The following is a 17219-nucleotide window of genomic DNA, read 5'->3' as shown; positions in this document are numbered from 1 at the left end:
CTGCTCGAAAATTTTACGGCGGGAGCACTTTGCAAGTAGGAAAATCGACTGTTTACAATTTATATAAATTAGAAATTTAAGTAACGCTGGAAAAGGTCAACAATGAATTGAAATATGGAAAGAGTAAGTAAATATATATTGGATTTTACGGAATACGCTATACAGAGCTTTTTTGAATTATCTCTTCTTCTTATTTCACTTTTAATTTTCAATGTAAACAAACTATGAGGTGATTGTGAAACTAAAAAGTATGTACTGGTTTCCTGTTCGTTTACTATTTTCAGTATTTTTCTAATTTTCGGAGATCAGCGCCTCTTCGAAAGAATTTCGCTGCTGGATAATAAGTTTAATCGGCTAGACTTTTCAGTTGCTTATTTCCACTAGATTTTATTGTAATTACCAATTAAGAGTTAACAAATTGAAATATTATAAATTTTCCGTAATAGTTTATGCCAAATGGCTTATCACTAAAACTTGTGCAAAAAACCTTATTCAACATAAAATATATCTCTGAAATAATTTTTTTTAATTTACTACATACAACCAAATTTTTGTGTACACATTTAGAAGTCAGTGCCACCAATTAGTAAAGACTGTGCTGCCAAACTAATAAGGAAAACAAAACGAACAGAACGTACCATAAATTGTACCAGATCTCTATCAGGATCACACGTTGTTGCTGCATTTGCGTAGTTAATTTCGGAACCGTATTCAGATCATTAGTCAGTGAAAACACAGCTTATATGAGTTTTAAAGTTTGAGTAAAATGCTTCGGATCTAAGGTGCACAATTTTTCTTTTTAATTGTAGAAAATATTTACATGCTTTTGTTTCAATTAGGGGTGTTTCACTGTACTTTCCAGTGCTTACAACACAAATTCTCCTTAAAAATTAGAAGCACTTCATTCATTTAATAATCGGAGTTTTTGACATTATCTCGGCACTGTTTTTCGTGCATATTTGTTTTCATTGAGTAGATTTGTGGAAAATGTAAAAAAGTGTAGTAAAGGCTTCTAAGTATATTATACGTTGATACGGTACATCTAACTGAAGTCAAGAAAATATAAGCAAGTCGACTAAACATGAGTAGCGAAATTACAGTACCAGGTCAAAATCAGCCTGCACCAGCTGCTACGCAGCTTGAAATCGGTTCTGTCCCTTCTGTGTCGGTATCTTTAACCTCTCTAGCAACCAACAATGCAGTGACCAATGAAACATTGCACCCTTGTAATACCAACAACAAGCGACAGTTGGCTCGATTCCATCCCTATCATGGCGCCAACATAATTCTGTGTGAAGACAACACAGTCGCTTACCGCAAGGCAAGCTTTGCTGATGCAGTTACTTTTTCCGAAAAACCACTTCAACCTGGTGAAATTTTCCTAGTCGAAATTGAAAAAAATGAACGTGGATGGTCGGGGCATATCAGGCTTGGGTTGACACAATTGCTGCCGGATGTTATCGGCTCCATGTCGGAGGGTTTGCCACAGTTTGCATTGCCCGACTTGGCTAACTTGGGAACCAGCTGGATTTATCCAATCTCGAAATTTGAGTCACATTCGTTAACACCACGTAACGGTACTGTCGGTGGTGTTATTGAAACAAATCCATTGTTTCAAAACGTACCAAAACCAGAAATACTGCGTCAGGATATATCTGGTTCAGTCAATGACGATGAGCCAAGTAGCAGTACTGCAGCTCGTAGTAAGTTTCAAATTTATCCAAGAAAAATTTAATTCGTCAATTTCAATATTATTAATAGGCAATATACTTGGCGATTCGCTTTATGTACGCACTCCACGAGGCATGATTCCAAAGCGATTATTACGCCCTACTGTTGATAATGGTGATTGTAATTCCGGTATTTTGCTAACAGATAAGGGTTCCCGCATAGGCGTCGTATATGTACCCACTGAAGCCGACAAAGATAAGGGAGAAATGCATTTCATTATTAATGGCGTTGATCAAGGGCCGTGCACAAAAGAAATACCGATGGACAAATCTCCACTTCATGTGGTTATTGATGTTTATGGCACAACAAAACAAATTCGAATCATACAACTCTATGGAAGTGAGTATCTAACATTTACAACAAATTCATTATGTATGCATATGTATTTAGTCCCGATTTTTTTTTAATTAATCTTTTTTCCATTGTGCATTCAGTCGTTTCTTTACAAAATGCTTGTCGAGATGCTATTCTCTTGAACATTAAACCACAAAATATCGGAATGCTGCCGCTGCCGGAGCGTCTAAAAAACTTTCTTCGCCGTAATGATTAGATAAAAAGTAACTTTCAGCACATGCGAAAATTTGCATCTATTCATATAGAGTGCACCTCATTTTAGGTATATAGTAAAAACCGGGGGTAAGAGGAAGTAGGAGATGACAGCGTGATGTGTTGTTAAAAAGTTTTTTGTTACACCAATCTTCATACATACATATGTGAGGTAAGAAGAAATATCACAGGCACGGAAGAATAAAAAGGAATGTATGTTAAATATATTGACGGTTTGTTTGTTGTTACCGATGATGGGGCCTAAGTCGATCATATTCGCTCGTAAATTAAACGGGCTTAGATGTAGTGAAAAAGATTAACCTATATGCATATTTATACACAAATAGTAATTACATATATATGTAGTAGTTTATGCAATGCTAATTGTTTATAGCAAAAATTTGTATTTGAACATAAGTTTTATTTACATATAAATACAGTACTATTAATTGGATGTGTACTAAATATCACATTCTATCGGAAACGAATTGGGCTTTTTTGTGTACATGTACTATATTTATGCTCCTACATTTAATCTTATATTTTTAAGCGATATTTCGCTAACAATAAATAATTTATCTCCAGGTATCATTTATGTATAGCACGTAAAACAAACAGATAAGAAATCTATCTTATTGCACAATGCACTAAGTAAATAAAAGACTTTCAACGTTTTCCTCTTTACTTTTTGTATACAATCATATAATATTCACTTGAATTACTAATGGTTTATTTTTTATTTTTCTTTTTTTTAATAAAATAAATATAAAAAATTCTAATAAAGAGATTTGGCGAAATTGATTAAAGAATATTTTCTATATAATTCAAAGAACTAGGAATGTGAAATTTATGAAAAAAAAAAACTGATCAAGGTAGTGCGTCGATAGTCCCGTAACATTCAATCTATTTAAATGACTATATATAATCTAAATAATAACGAACCAATTAAATCCAATGGCAATCCCCTAAACTGTACTTACCAGTTTTAAATAATGATGCATGCAACGTTCAACTCTCATTTATTCCAAATCAATAGCTCGAAAATTAACTTCGAGTTATATAATATTAAATCAAATCATTTAAACTTTTGTGTTTATTAATGTTTATGCATGCAAATATATTTATCATTATTAGTCAATATTCATAAAGGGACCTTATTTATTTTGTTTTGATCGATTTTCGTCTAAAATATCTTTAAAGATCTTCTTTAACTCATCAGCTCCATCTTGATTGATCTTCTGATAATCAGGAAGCTCAGATAAGCGTTTCATCCATGCTCGTAACTTGGCGAATTTAAACTCATCAATTGGCGCCACCTCATCAACAGAAGTTATTGTTGCTACACAACACAAATCAGCAATTGTCAATTCATCACCACACACGTATGGGTGCTCTTTCAACATTTCCTCCATTATTTCGTATGTTTTTTGTATATAAGCGATTTTATCCATAGAGCAATCGGTTGAACCGAAGTATAGGATCGGTTCATAAAGAAAACGTAAACGTGCAAATAGATGCCCGGAATCGAAATGTAGGCGTGCATTCACTTGCGCACGTTTCACCAAATCTTTTGGATAGAGTTTGTCGTCGTTCCCATACTTGTCAACTAAGTAACCACAAATGGCATGCGAATCGTATATGACATTTCCATCATCAATCAGTGTAGGAATGGTATGTTGTGGGTTTATCTTAATAAACTCCTCTGTTAGATGCTCGCCTTTCAATAGGCTAATTGAGCTGGAAATTAAAATCGTTACAAATATTTATTTTTTATTTGTTAAAAGCAGAAATCATACCGTAATTCCAATTCAAGGTTAAGCAATTTTGCTGTCAGTAAAACGGCACGCGATGGAGGGCTTAGTGTTGCATAGTACAAAACTAGTTTCGACATATTGTAATTTCTAGGAAAAGTAGAATTAAATGATGGATTTTAATTACTGTTATTATTATTTTTAGCTAAAAGACAGCTAAAGACGTAAGACTTATTATAGTGTACCTTTACAAGTCCCTTCACAATGAAGTGGACTCCACTAAAAGCTCCTAAGAACGGGAAAAACTGACTTTTACAATTTTTTTTAATAAGAAATCATTGCGTTTAATATTTTTAGTAAATCTAAACTCAAATTATGTTGTCTGGCTTAATATCCACAGTAACATAAACACTGTCATTCTCGAAAGGAGCTGTTTCATTTTTTGGACTTTGCTACTTGCAACTAGTATCGCAGTTATATAGGGGTAGGAAACAAACAATTTTATGGAATGAATTATTCTTTTACAAAACCATAGACATATTTACGAAAACCATATTTCCGAACGGTTTTCAAAAACAAAGGTATCCAAATTACTAAGTACACATCAGAATGCTCAATTAACTGGGAAAACAGATGCACATATGTACATATATACATCTAAGTGTGCATTTATATTTACTTATACATGCACTTACACATATACATACATATACATATTTCATGTAAATGTAGGTGAAATACATTCATAATAAAAAGGCAAACATACAAGTACCAACAATCTCATACTATACATGAGTTCAAACGACTCTATCAAAATATAACTTCACCCTCACCCACTTCATATAAGAGCGTGAATGTTTAAAAACATAATAAAATAACAGTATAGATTCAAAGATTTATTAGATAAAATATGTAATGGCATACTCTACAGTTATTAATTCCCCTCTGAAGGGTTTATGTATGTATATGGTACTTTTATGGATATCTCGTAATCGCAGATAACTCACACCTACGTACATATACATATGCATGTGGATATGTACACCCATACGTACGAGTATATCTATTAAATAGATGGGAAAATTAGCCCTCCTTTAAAATTGACACAACGTAATTTTCTTACATTTTTACATTTCAAACACCTGCCTACATTGGCTTTCGTCTGAGGTTACCTAAATCAAGCACCCAGTGATTACATCCAATATAAATTACTAAAAATAATGGACAACTTTTGCAAATTATACACTTGAATACTTACTCTTGTGGGAATGTCTTAATGGAAAATAAACATCAACTAACTGTACCTCTTGTCCGTTGATCTTTACTAAATGAGCACACTGAAGAGACTGAACTTCCATAAACACTATCCTCCATATTTCAGTTACGGCAAGCCCCAAACCCTAAGCATACATGCATATGTATTTAATAATCTCTCCGAGAGCGATCAACGTGTTTTTATTACACACATGTTCATACATATTAATGTATAAAGAGCGATAATAGAAAATCAACCGGCGTTATATCAAAATATAAGGTTGTATATATGATTATATTAATGAGTAAAACTGCTTGCAATACTCTCTAGTTTGCTGTATGCACTCATATTTTAAATTTGCACTGCGCGGACTCGAGCATACATCAAAATATTCATATGTGTGTACTACTTATGTACATGCAAATATAGTAAAAAAATAAATAAATAAATAAAATAAAATAATCGTTTAAATCATTTAGTAAATCACGTAGTGAGAAACGGTTCATTAGATAGGGCAGCCGGTTTTACGTTACCGGTATGACTCGGTTTTTTTTCGATTAAAGGAAACTATCCCAGTCTAGTGAAACGTATCACTTAGCTTTCAAGTTTGCTGTATAGAAAGATAGTGGCGAACGGGAAGTTTTCACAACTAGTTTTTTTTTTATACAGTAGCAACCATACATAAGTATATAGGTGTCAACCGAGAAAGATTTCACAACTACTGGTTTTTTTTATACAGTAGCAATCAGACATAAGTATATATAATCTCAACCGTGCCTTATGAACTTCGGGGTTTTTCCCAGATCATTAGAAGTTGAAAAACTTTGAAGTATCTCTCAATTCGAGTTGCTACCTTCTACAGAAAGTGTTTTATGTTGCTGGAACAACACAGAAACAACCGAAGTAGTCATTACCATAGTAAATACAATAAATAAGTCTTATAATTACCTACATATTCATTATTAGTGACTAAAATTGAATTGGTTTGGTTAATTAAAAGTAATTTCACAAAACTTTGTCTAAAACTGTGTACTTATATAAATAGGCTTCAGATCCTAATCAAAATAATCAGGACTTGGATTACGCCGTATTTTGAGGTAAAGCTTTCAAAACTTTGAAGGATGTAAAATCGAATTTGAACATGTTGTTTTTGCGTTATAAAATATATATAATACCATAAACGAGCTACATATGTATGTTTATATTTATAAGCACTATTTTATTTGCGCCTCTTAAACAAATTTTAACTTTGAAATTTATCCTTTGTCTTCACAATGATCTAACAAGCATTATCAGTATGTTTTTGACATTAAAGCTTATCGATCTAAAGCATTCATCAATCAGCTTGGGATATATTTTGTGCTGCACTAATTAAGGTATCATGGATGTCTTTCGCTGACTGCACATGTACGCGCACAATGTTAAGATATGTAGAATACGTCATAGGTCCACCGGGATTTTCTTGCATATAGGGTTCCATGCGAGCTGCTGTCACTGCACTCGGTAAATAATGTTGTGCAGATGATAACTGTTGCATACATTGGATAGCTGTTTTAAGATGTAATTCAATTTGATCACAATATGCATAAAAGTCTTCCAAATGCTTTTCAAATCGCGCTGCATGTGACGCTGTGTCGCGTTTAAGATTATCCGCTAAATTATGTTCTTGCAATGCGAATGCTCCTGTGCGTAGTGTAAGAAAAAGTGACTCGCGCAAAGGCGACAGTAGACTCTTGACTTTTAGGATGTTGTCCATTTTTTCTGCCTGCTGTTGCTGTTGCTGCTGCTGCTGTTGCTGCTGTTGCTGTTGCTGTGCAGCATTCGATACTTGGGATTGCATTTGACCTTGCATTTGTTGTTGCGGAGAAGCTTGCATCATAGAAACCGGCGAAACGCCTGGCTGCATCATTGGATTTGGACCACCAACAGCGGCAATGTTCATCTGTTGCATGCCGTGCATATTCATGTTGGGATTCATTATTCGTTAACAGTTATAAATATTATTTAAGCCAAATTAGTAAGAAATACACTGATGAAATTAAAACAAGAAAGTCTTTATGACTATGAACGAAGAAATTTGTTTATTGAATTAGAGATCACATATCAAACAACGAACAGCTGTTGCAAGTGGTGAATATATTTCCATCTTGAAATGGAATACAATACAATTCGATAGTTGACATAAATCGAGTTACCGCTAAATTGGAAGTGTTTCATCGAATAATGGAGTTGTGATTACAAGACTATTAAAGGGAAAAATTTAGTATAATGTACATCGCTTTGAAAAAAAAAGATTAAAAGGGGGGCATAGAGGGGTGTATCCTCATCTTAAAACTCAAAACAGCACCTTCTGGAACCTTATAGTTTTTAAGTAATTTAATGCTAAAGTTCTGTAATTTAGCGAAAAGTTGGTGTTGCCATACACTTGAAATTAAAATCGAAGTTCGTGTGCAAAGATGTTCAGTGGAGGGTTGATATTGAATATTTTTTGCTGTAATTTAAAATTAATAAATATTTTTGAAAATAAAAACATACAACTTATCGAAACTTAAAAACAATGTTATTAAGCGTATCACAAAAAAATAATAAAGTAATTAAAAGCCAAAAACTACGGTTCATAAGTGTATTGTATTGCTTCGATCAGGGTCCTCATGACTTTTATAAACAGATTTTCTCCACAAAAATTCGATTATCATGTCTGCAAAACAAATAGGGTGGTCGTAGTTGTCTTTATTAAAAAACTCGCCGCGGAAGTATTTTTGCGTAGAACTCTTTTCCGTGTTAAAACCATTGAACCCAAAATTAAAACGTCATATGCGTATGTGTAGTAAGGAGGCTCAATAACCCCCATCCTCATCATTAAAACTAAACTTCATTTTTGTTTATATGTTTTCATTTGCAGGCATCCGGCAATACCATTCTGTAATCATTCCAACTTCTTCTTATTCGCGTTTAAAATTGGAAAGTGATTGTATGGACAAATGCATTTTCATTTAATTTTAATGAAAATAATTCGAACATACGTATAAAAATAAGTAAAAACACATAAATACATTACAGTTTGCCAAAAATTGCCCAATATACATTATTGCGAATCCTAGCCCCCCTTTCGGGGATCATTTGAAGTATCACAACTTATAAAAGTCGATACTTTTAACGCTTAGTCCCAATCATTGTACGGATATATAAGTAAAAATACTCTTCGTCTTCAACACCCATAAAAATCATCCGAATCGATCCAGTGGTGGTTGATGATAATACTGAACTGGATAATCTAAAAAATTCGAAAAATATTTCAAAACATCATAATGTATAATTACGAATTTCGTCACGTCAAAATCCAGTTAAATCTCTAAAAATAATTCCTCTGAGTTCGCTCACTAGATTATGAAATAAAAGCCACAAATTAATTGCAACACACTTGATTTAGTGAATCACTTTATTTACTTTTCGTTTATTTCGTCCAATTTAAGACTGAATACTGTATTTGCATGCACCTCTGCTTACATACATGTGCTTAACAACTATCGTAATTTCTACATATGACAGCTCGTATCTTCTGGCGAGTTCTGACCGCCACATAGACTAATTGTTGCTATTGTTCCCAGTAGGTTTCGTAGCTTCTGGATTCGAAAAAGTATTATGTTGAGTCGTGAACATTTGCGAAACGTCTGGCAACAATATTGAAAAAATGAGATGCCACATCGAGAAATTACGAAAGCATTAAGTATATATATAAGCAGAGGTACATGCGCACAAGATGTGCAGTCTTAAGTTAACCTTGTGAGTGTGTAAACGTACAAAGTGATTAATAGGCCTGACCCAATAGGTCCCTTAAGTCCGGAGCGGCAACGCATTTAACTGAAATGACGTGTAAAGCGTACCGTGGGGGCACAATGAAAGTATTGTCGCATATAAGCAAATACTATATCGTTTACAATACAAAGGTTTTGATTGATTGGGAAATATATTATAAAACTAATGCTTATTGAAAAACAAAAGGCTTTTAATAGAATTTACTATAGTAGGTGCGACCCTAATTTCGAGATTGGGAAGCACATAGATTTTTCAAGACAAGTTTTTAGATTTCGACTTGCTTCTGAATTTGGTTAAGAAGAGTAAAGCAGATGGGTTTCTCTATATTCTTTTAAGCATTTGTCGAAAGGATAAAAAATTGCGCGATACACAATTAATTGCTCTTCTTTAAAGAGTTGTTTTAAGACAATTAAGTTGTGTTAAGTTTATGACTTTTATTTAGCAATACAGAAATCGTAATTAGTTCGATTCGAGAGGGGCGTTTTATTAGCAAAACGTAACAGTAAATTATAGTTTGGTGACCAAACATTCCGTGCCTGATGATGAATTTTATATTTTTTTTCTTGAAAACATTATCATTACGAAAATATTGCCATACTCCCTGCGAAATTATATATAGTGCAGGTATAATGAATATACAGCCCATTTCTGAATACTCCCAGGGAATTTGTTCCTACTATTAGATTATTTCAAAATCTGGAACAATCGGAGCTAAAATTTTGTATGGTTAATCCTCTTTTTTAATTACTATTTGGGATTTTTTTTTGTTTTGTTACTGATTGCATGTCGTTTTATAATACGTTCACATATAAGTAGATGATCTACTTTTCCGTGTTTAATTCTCAATTCGTAATTAAAAAGCGAGATTTCCTATACAAAATTTCTCTCCTAAAATCGGAGATTATAAAATAATCCTAGATAATAACCATACTTTCTGACATACAACCCTGTATTATCGATAATTATTATTACGAATGTAATAATACTTTCACATATAAGTCGATAATCTACTTTTTCGTGCTTAAATCAAAATCCGTAATTAAAAAACGCGATTTCCCATATAAAATTTCTATTCCAAAATCTGAGATTATAAAATAATCCTTGATAATATCCGTACTTTTTGACACACACCGATAATTATTATTGCGAATGTAACAATACGTTCACATATGCGTTAATCACTTATAAATCCACCAAAATAATCTACCCGTTCACATATGACAGATTATCTGCAAAATTGACAATCAGCTGACAATACTTTTGTAGGGGTTTTCTTCATAGGAACTATGTTGGAGGAATATTTCGGTGTTTTTGGTTTCTTTAATTATTATTAACGATATGAAGAAAATACAAGGAGAAGGAATAGCTAATTTAATTGCGCAATTAATTGGCGACTAATAATAAACAATTGGAGGAATTCCGTATGCGACATTTACTGAGGTTGCAAAAAATTATGACCGCAATGCGCATGGGATATTCTATATCACATTTTATAATAAGTAATAAGAGGACAAAACGTTTATGGACACACCCTTTTTTCTGTTAAATGCATATGTGTAATGTGAACGTACTTTTACGATACATCATCGCAAACAATCGGTTGTTTACTGGCAATAAACTATCAATGAGAACACATTTAACGATAACATTTAATAAGAAATGAACAATAGCCTGTGTAGACATATTATGAAGACTCTCTCCTGTGTATTTTTAAATACTTTATTCCAAAGTTTATATATCCTGCAGTAATTATATTGGACGAAGAAGTTTACGGCAAAACACAAATTCACACAAAATGACTGATTTCCTTCGGACCGAACTTGTAAATGCTCAACAATGTCTGGTGGAAACTTATGAATTGGCTGCTGCGTATGGAGATAATGGTAAACAATACTCATAGATTTTTTTAAGTATGAAATTAATAATTTAAATTTATAGAGGAAAAAGACCCTAGCAAATATTTGCACTTAATGGAACGCATATGTCAAATAAGAGAGGATTCTAAGCGGAATGAACGATCCTTAGAATTGGCTATGGAGGAACGTACTATAACTGATTTTGAATCTACCTTTCAGCGGGAATTAAATAGAAACAGGAAATATTGTCAGGGTAAAAAAGATCGTGAATATAAAGATTTCAGCAATCGGTTAAATGAAATAGCTAATGCCAATATGAGTGGTTCAAGTGATAGTGCATCAAGATCGTCGAATGTATCGAAAGACGGTGGGCTAATTGAAATGGATATGCAAGTGAACTTATGTGATCCCCTTACAAAAAGGCGGATGGTTGATCCAGTAAAGAATACAATTTGTGGGCATGTCTACGAAAATACCAGTATTAGAGACGCACTAGCGATTAATCCAAAACTACGGTATTTTTTAAATAATTATATCCGATGGAAAATATTAATTATCCCCATTTTCAGGTGCCCTGTTGCTGGTTGTGGCAATGTTCGGCCTATTAATAAGGCTAATTTAAAACCAGACAATACATTAAAACTGCATCTACAACGTATAGCGAATGCCGAAGAAAATGACGCTTGACTTACATGGAAAAGTGACGTTAAACTCGGAAATATATATATGTAGAAGAGCATGAAACAAGAAAATTACAATGGAATCACTTTTTTTATTGTATCATGGCATAAGAGTACAGAAGCAAATGCTGAAAAATGATCTTCAATTTTTTTTTATTTTTCCACATAAAGAACGATTTCCTCTATAATTAATGGTATGTCTTTTTTAAAGTAGTCGCAACCGACAATTTGGTGCACCACATTGACAATATAAAACCTTCCCGGGTACAACACCAACCTCATAATTATAATTCCAAGTTAACTCCGTGCCAGCCCGAATGTTCGTGGAAGAAAAGAATGCCACCCAAGGAAAGCGCAAATCATGTGTGTCAACGAAAACGTTTTGGACAAACAAATTAGGAGAACACGAATGCTGCAAACAAAAAAAAACTGTTTTTAATCAATGTCTAAATATTTAAAATTCATAATTACGTTGAAGTAACGACCAAGATTTCCTGTTATTTTCGCATCCATCACATAACAAGCCTCATCCTTTCCAAATAGACTACGTATGGAGCTGGTGAAATAATAAAAATTTCCGAAAATCTAAATATCATAAATATGAGGAAAATCAGTAATTACTTACGATTCTCGTGTTGAGTCTTCGTTCATGTCCGCATTTGGATTGAAATTGATTACTTGACGCTCCTGTGAATCTTCATCAGTGTTTTGACACGAACTGCTACGTGTAAGCTTTTGTGCTTTGTTTTTGGCGCGAGTTAAAAATGATTTACTAGGAGTAAATTCGTCATCATCTTCTGGGTCTGGTGCATAAATATCCTAACGCCAATGCATACGAAATAGTTAAATAATACATTATACAAATACTATAGCTACTCTTTTACAAACCTCCTCTTCTTCAACCTCCGGTGGCTCAACATCTGACTCGTATCCCTCTTTAATTTGTTCGGCCACTTCTATGTAATCCAGTTCTGCAAAATATTCATCACCGGCGTCTAGACCACCCTAGTAAAAATGATAGCGAAGGTTATAGGTATGCCTAACAATTTATATCTTAATAGTTTTACTTCATTTGCTTTTGCTTCAGTTAATAAGTGGCCAGCATAAATGCACACAAAACTCCCTCTGGGCACATCATTTATGCAACGCAAGCCCCATCCACGGTTTGATGTTTTAAATACTTGTAACTTCATAGCTAATGGCTGTTGTGCTACACGATTTAAGCAATTGGATTTGCACTTACATCTAAATTAAAATGTCAAGATGAGTATAAATTTAAGCTTGTAAAAAAATTTTCAAAATTTAACCTCGAGTTGCATTCGTAAATTCCCGTTGGAACATGTTCATATAAACGTTTGTATTGGTAACCAATTTCTTCCATTGGTGTGTTTGGATTGCCATATTTGGCGCCTGCATAAGTTAGTTGCCAACAAGAGCATTTCTCCTTGTCCTAGGGTATAATGGGTTTTTTAATATTTAATTGAAGTATAAATGCGAAACACGTAATTTGTTAGTTACCGAACAATCCCCCTCACAGTCGCAACCAACCAAAAACTCTGGATCAAGATTTATATTTACTCCATCAGTAGGTATACGTTGGGCTGCGTATTTACACTCGGGTGGCAAAGTATTGTCGTAGTAATTAACTAATGGTATAGCCATTCGCTCCTGACCGCCGGATATATCACGCTTTTGAACTATCGCTGATTCAATTACATATTCCGCCAAACAGCTGGTTTCATGGTGGAAGTCAAAGTTATCCACATTCAGTATATTATTTGTTGCACGAAGGTACCGACGCACTTCTTCCATGTTACGCATAATTTTGCCACATGGTCCACGATAGGCAACTATTTTTTTGTTCTTTAAACGCAATATTGGACGTTCCCAACCTGAAAGTAAGGGTTTCGACAGTGGGCTGTAGGCGCTAAGATTATGTGGTATTTTAAATAGACATGAAGATGAGCACTTGTGTGGGCGATAGGTTAATGGAGGTAAATCTCTTTTGGCGGTGTAGTATACAACCTAAAAGCAATAAAAATTATATTTCAATACATCATGGACCGCATCTGCACTTACTTTTCCTTTTGGTTTGTTTTCATCTTCAAGATAAATAGTAGAGTTGTTCAAATGCCGCACTGTTGGTACTGAAGGTGTTGCAGATTGTGTATTAGTTATTAATGATGTTGGGTCTGATGACAAACGGCTAACGCTCTTTTTGGCAACAGCGCGTGGCTCAGTAGAAGACGCACGCTCAAGCTCCTGCGCTTGTTGTTGCTGTGCTGTTGTTGCTTCTTCATCAGCGGTGTACCGTATGAATGGTTCAGTTCGCTAATCAAAATGTAGACAACAACTAATTATTACTGTTGTGTGTCGCACACTTTTATACACTTACCCTGGCTAAGCGAGGTATGGGTAGCGTATCCTTTTGTAGTGTTTTCTGGTACTCTTTAAATACAGGGCCTAGTCGCAAAGATCCACGGTATATCCATTCTGTATGACTTTTGGGGCCTTCAAATTGCATTTGTATTAAACTACAATCAATATCTACGACACGCGCGTAAATCCATTTGCCATTCGATTCTGTGGTCATGCTTTGTCCTTTCTGTGTCTGCACCATCGGTCGATTTATTGAATACTGAGTTAGATATTTCTGTATAAATTCACGAGATGCTGGATGAACATCTTCCCAAACATGTTCGGAAACGTTACACACTAAACGAACATCCTTGTGTGACACATACTGAGTGTAACCATCGTCATAGAATATCAAATACCTAAAAAGATTTTGTGTAATTATTTCTAAATAGTTGTAATTGTAAGCCCGTACAATACTCCCTATAAGATTTTGTGGATTGTCGAAGTGATAATATAATACAGTAAATGTACAATGATACCATTTACCTGTAATTATTGTTTGGTTTTAAAGGCTCAGCAATAATTCCTGGATAGAAAGCACTTTGTATCATCATCTTTTCTTTGCCTCGCGATAAGGAAGTGGCATCGAAGTAAGCAATTACACGTGATCCTTAAACAAAAATATTGCTATTAGTAATGATCTAGTTTTGCACGTTTATAGAAAAATCAATTTTACCAATTGGAAGCCGAAATTTAGGTGGATCATAGTAGGCTAAATGCTTTGCTGAGACTGTTTTCACCATTTGATACTGTAGTTTCATAAATTTAACTTTATAATGAGGCACCTTAGAGTGTGCACCTATAACTACGCTGGGTTCCACCTGCTCAACCACCTTACAAGGCACCCAGCTAGCTATTGCTTTGTTTTTCACTGCATAATATATTTGATTGATTTCTATAGGCGGACGCATTATTTCCCCAGTTGGCGGGCAAGGCTATGATGAGTCAATAAATATTGCTACGATTAGACGGCAAAAAATTCAATGAAGCAGTACTTACAGTTACTTCAGGAAAAGTGTAAGGTAAGCCTGTATTCAAATCTAAAGGCTGAAACTGTCGTAAGCGTATTTTTGGACATTGATAAAGTGAGCTGTACATTTGATCCGCTTTCCTCTGCAATGAGCGCAACAATTCATCATTTAAATTTGATTCTTCCTCTAGTCTGCGAGCACGCGTTGTTAAAATTGTCTTTGACCAAGTTAATTGATTTTGAATTTCCAAATTCTCAAGTACATTTTTAATAGAGCTCTCCAATTCTGCTTCAATCAGGTCCAAATCCACTTTAGAAAATGAACTTTTTGCTAAAACAGATATTTGAAGTCGCAATATTTAGAAATTCGTATTTCAAATACTTCTGATTAAATTTTCCATAGTTTGTATAATTACAATATCTATATATATGAGTATAATATACTATAAGAAATAGTTTTACTTATTGGAGTCTGTGTTGTTGTATGCGCTTCTTCCTCATCCTCACTGCTGTCTGTAATTTCCACAAACTCGGGTCCTTGCACGGTGATATTTTTTAAAAGTAAAGGTTGTTTTGTTTTTAATATACTACAGTAATCCTGGAAAAATTATTTTGTGTCGTTAAAGAAATAGATATGGCGGAACAAAGTGTTTACCTCATAAACGTCGAGAGCGCTGTCATAACATTCTGTGCACACGTATTGCTTTTGGGTACGCCTTTTCTTTACTTTAAAGTGACTTAAAGCGAACTGCGGTGCTAGGAAAAATTGCTTATGATTATGTGGACAATCATGGTTAATACATTCTTGGTTGTAAAATATTTCATCAGAGGTGTCTTTGGGCGCGCTTTCATCTGCGTCGGATATTGTTTGCTTTTCGTTTTGTGGTTGTATTGCAGTTTCTGTTAACAACTCTGGTTTCTCAGTACTTGATTCCTTAGCAGATGCATCTTCCATTTGGGTATTCTCGTTTGTTTCGTTGGCTCTTTCTTCTGGAACGATTTTGTCACTAATATTTTCGGCAACAGTGGGAGACGTTTCTAATGTAGTAGAGGGGTCACCCTTTTCTTCATTTAGTTCATTTTTTTGTACCACATTACTTCCGTGAGGTTCTTCATCATCATCGTCGTCTATTTCAATGACTGGAATGTAGGATGCACTTCTTGTCTCTGTAATTTCTACATCTAGGTCCTCTTCTTGTGGTTTTGTTTCTTCAATATCATCGTCTATTTCAATAACATTTTCAAGTGTGGACTCGCAGTTCTTTACCGCCTGATGACAAGACTCAATTTGTGTCTCAGAAGGTATTTCAATGGCATCTTTTGCAGTTCCTTTGTGGTCTTTTTCGTCATCCTCGGAATTTTTTATTTGGCACGATTTTGTAGGAGTTTCAATTGGTTTTTCATCGATTACAAGAGGCAATGATTCTTGACTATCGTCGTTTCCTTCAAATACATCCGTTGATTTGGTATCCATACTTCCAGATTTTGTTAGTATATCTTTGTCTGTTTCCATTGGTTCTACTGGACTATCACTCACTATTTCTTTTGTTAACGACAATTCGGTCAATGGTGCATCTATTTCTTTTTCTGAACAATTTGGCAAGTTACTTGCACCGATATACGGAGAAGGGTTGTCTACATGTTCAGTTGCTTCATTCTCTACTTCCATATTAATAGACTTATTTTGTTGCTTGTTTTCTTTAATAGATGCCGTATTTGATTCTTCCGTTACTTCGGATGCATCTTCGTAGTGCATTTCTTCGGGATTCGAATTTACACCTTCGGGCGTTGATCTTGTCATTTCTCCTGCATTTCCTTCTATTGTTTCTATAACTTCTACCAAAGTTTTCTCATTTGCTGTTTCCATTGCATCACTGATACAACTTATTTTCTCACCAATATTTTCATTTATGATTTCGGCCTCTTCCACATGCGTATTCACCCCTTCGCCATTTTTCTCTACATTGATTATATCCTGTGCCTTTTTACTAGATATTGTTCCAGCAGTGCTTGTATCTTTTGTGTTCATTTCGATGTTGTCAGACATTTTAGAATTCACTGAATTTTATTAATCCAATATATATTTCCTTATGCTGTTCCAATAACATAAAACTTTCCGGAAAATAATAGCCGCATAAACAAAAGTCTTACAAGCGTTGCCATACAGATGGGTGATATTTGCTGTCAAACATATAC

General features: G+C 34.3%; 5 protein-coding genes across 7 annotated transcripts; 2 read left to right on the top strand and 3 right to left on the bottom strand.

Moving 5' to 3' along the window:
* Positions 1-710: 710 nt before the first annotated feature.
* LOC128868567 (neuralized-like protein 2) lies at positions 711-3002 on the top strand. Of its 2 annotated transcripts, none has more exons than XM_054110817.1 (4): positions 711-1703; positions 1762-2070; positions 2166-2288; positions 2348-3002. In XM_054110817.1, exons 1-3 carry the CDS (start codon positions 1082-1084, stop codon positions 2279-2281), a joined length of 1047 nt encoding a protein of 348 aa, XP_053966792.1. In that variant the 5' UTR covers positions 711-1081; the 3' UTR covers positions 2282-2288; positions 2348-3002. The 2 variants fall into 2 exon arrangements, with proteins under 2 accessions (XP_053966792.1, XP_053966791.1); XM_054110816.1 differs by having other exon boundaries at positions 728-782; positions 840-1703; positions 2166-3002.
* A 350-nt stretch (positions 3003-3352) lies between these two features.
* Positions 3353-5410, bottom strand: LOC128868569 (glutathione S-transferase 1). 2 transcript variants are annotated; one of them, XM_054110819.1, is made up of 3 exons: positions 5333-5410; positions 4074-4178; positions 3353-4014 (listed from the first exon to the last, which is right to left on the bottom strand). In XM_054110819.1, exons 2-3 carry the CDS (start codon positions 4166-4168, stop codon positions 3432-3434), a joined length of 678 nt encoding a protein of 225 aa, XP_053966794.1. In that variant the 5' UTR covers positions 4169-4178; positions 5333-5410; the 3' UTR covers positions 3353-3431. The 2 variants fall into 2 exon arrangements, with proteins under 2 accessions (XP_053966794.1, XP_053966793.1); XM_054110818.1 differs by having other exon boundaries at positions 5287-5395.
* Positions 5411-6481: 1071 nt separating this feature from the next.
* Positions 6482-7437, bottom strand: LOC128868570 (mediator of RNA polymerase II transcription subunit 29). The gene has a single exon (XM_054110820.1). The coding sequence runs from the start codon at positions 7259-7261 to the stop codon at positions 6620-6622; it is 642 nt and encodes a 213-aa protein (XP_053966795.1). The 5' UTR covers positions 7262-7437; the 3' UTR covers positions 6482-6619.
* Positions 7438-10742: 3305 nt separating this feature from the next.
* LOC128866266 (E3 SUMO-protein ligase NSE2-like) lies at positions 10743-11781 on the top strand. The gene is made up of 3 exons (XM_054106853.1): positions 10743-10982; positions 11038-11470; positions 11525-11781. The coding sequence occupies exons 1-3, from the start codon at positions 10895-10897 to the stop codon at positions 11640-11642; spliced, it is 639 nt and encodes a 212-aa protein (XP_053962828.1). The 5' UTR covers positions 10743-10894; the 3' UTR covers positions 11643-11781.
* LOC128866265 (histone-lysine N-methyltransferase eggless) lies at positions 11708-17193 on the bottom strand. Its single transcript, XM_054106851.1, has 14 exons — positions 15679-17193; positions 15486-15621; positions 15053-15354; positions 14730-14988; positions 14540-14663; positions 14031-14412; positions 13715-13966; positions 13154-13660; positions 12943-13085; positions 12703-12880; positions 12524-12640; positions 12261-12454; positions 12107-12191; positions 11708-12047 (listed from the first exon to the last, which is right to left on the bottom strand). Exons 1-14 carry the CDS (start codon positions 17068-17070, stop codon positions 11841-11843), a joined length of 4278 nt encoding a protein of 1425 aa, XP_053962826.1. The 5' UTR covers positions 17071-17193; the 3' UTR covers positions 11708-11840.
* Positions 17194-17219: the final 26 nt, after the last annotated feature.

Source organism: Anastrepha ludens, chromosome 6 (genome assembly GCF_028408465.1).
Source record: "Anastrepha ludens isolate Willacy chromosome 6, idAnaLude1.1, whole genome shotgun sequence".
Lineage (NCBI taxonomy): Eukaryota > Metazoa > Arthropoda > Insecta > Diptera > Tephritidae > Anastrepha > Anastrepha ludens.
The sequence above is the reverse complement of the archived record's forward strand: the minus strand, read 5'-3'. Positions and strand labels throughout refer to the sequence as shown.

Bases quoted from the DNA above. Each gene is read 5' to 3' on its own strand.
- LOC128866265 (XM_054106851.1), bottom strand. From the start codon at position 17,070: ATGTCTGACAACATCGAAATGAACACAAAAGATACAAGCACTGCTGGA. The intron at 15,622-15,678 runs GTAAACACTTTG...TAATTTTTCCAG, and splicing joins GCGCTCTCGACGTTTATGAG to GATTACTGTAGTATATTAAA. The intron at 12,192-12,260 runs GTAAGTAATTAC...TTATTTCACCAG, and splicing joins GAAGACTCAACACGAGAATC to CTCCATACGTAGTCTATTTG.
- LOC128868570 (XM_054110820.1), bottom strand. From the start codon at position 7,261: ATGAATCCCAACATGAATATGCACGGCATGCAACAGATGAACATTGCC.
- LOC128868567 (XM_054110817.1), top strand. From the start codon at position 1,082: ATGAGTAGCGAAATTACAGTACCAGGTCAAAATCAGCCTGCACCAGCT. The intron at 1,704-1,761 runs GTAAGTTTCAAA...TATTATTAATAG, and splicing joins TAGCAGTACTGCAGCTCGTA to GCAATATACTTGGCGATTCG. The intron at 2,071-2,165 runs GTGAGTATCTAA...TTGTGCATTCAG, and splicing joins AATCATACAACTCTATGGAA to TCGTTTCTTTACAAAATGCT.
- LOC128866266 (XM_054106853.1), top strand. From the start codon at position 10,895: ATGACTGATTTCCTTCGGACCGAACTTGTAAATGCTCAACAATGTCTG. The intron at 10,983-11,037 runs GTAAACAATACT...TTAAATTTATAG, and splicing joins TGCTGCGTATGGAGATAATG to AGGAAAAAGACCCTAGCAAA. The intron at 11,471-11,524 runs GTATTTTTTAAA...CCCCATTTTCAG, and splicing joins GCGATTAATCCAAAACTACG to GTGCCCTGTTGCTGGTTGTG.
- LOC128868569 (XM_054110819.1), bottom strand. From the start codon at position 4,168: ATGTCGAAACTAGTTTTGTACTATGCAACACTAAGCCCTCCATCGCGT. The intron at 4,015-4,073 runs GTATGATTTCTG...TTTAATTTCCAG, and splicing joins AACCTTGAATTGGAATTACG to CTCAATTAGCCTATTGAAAG.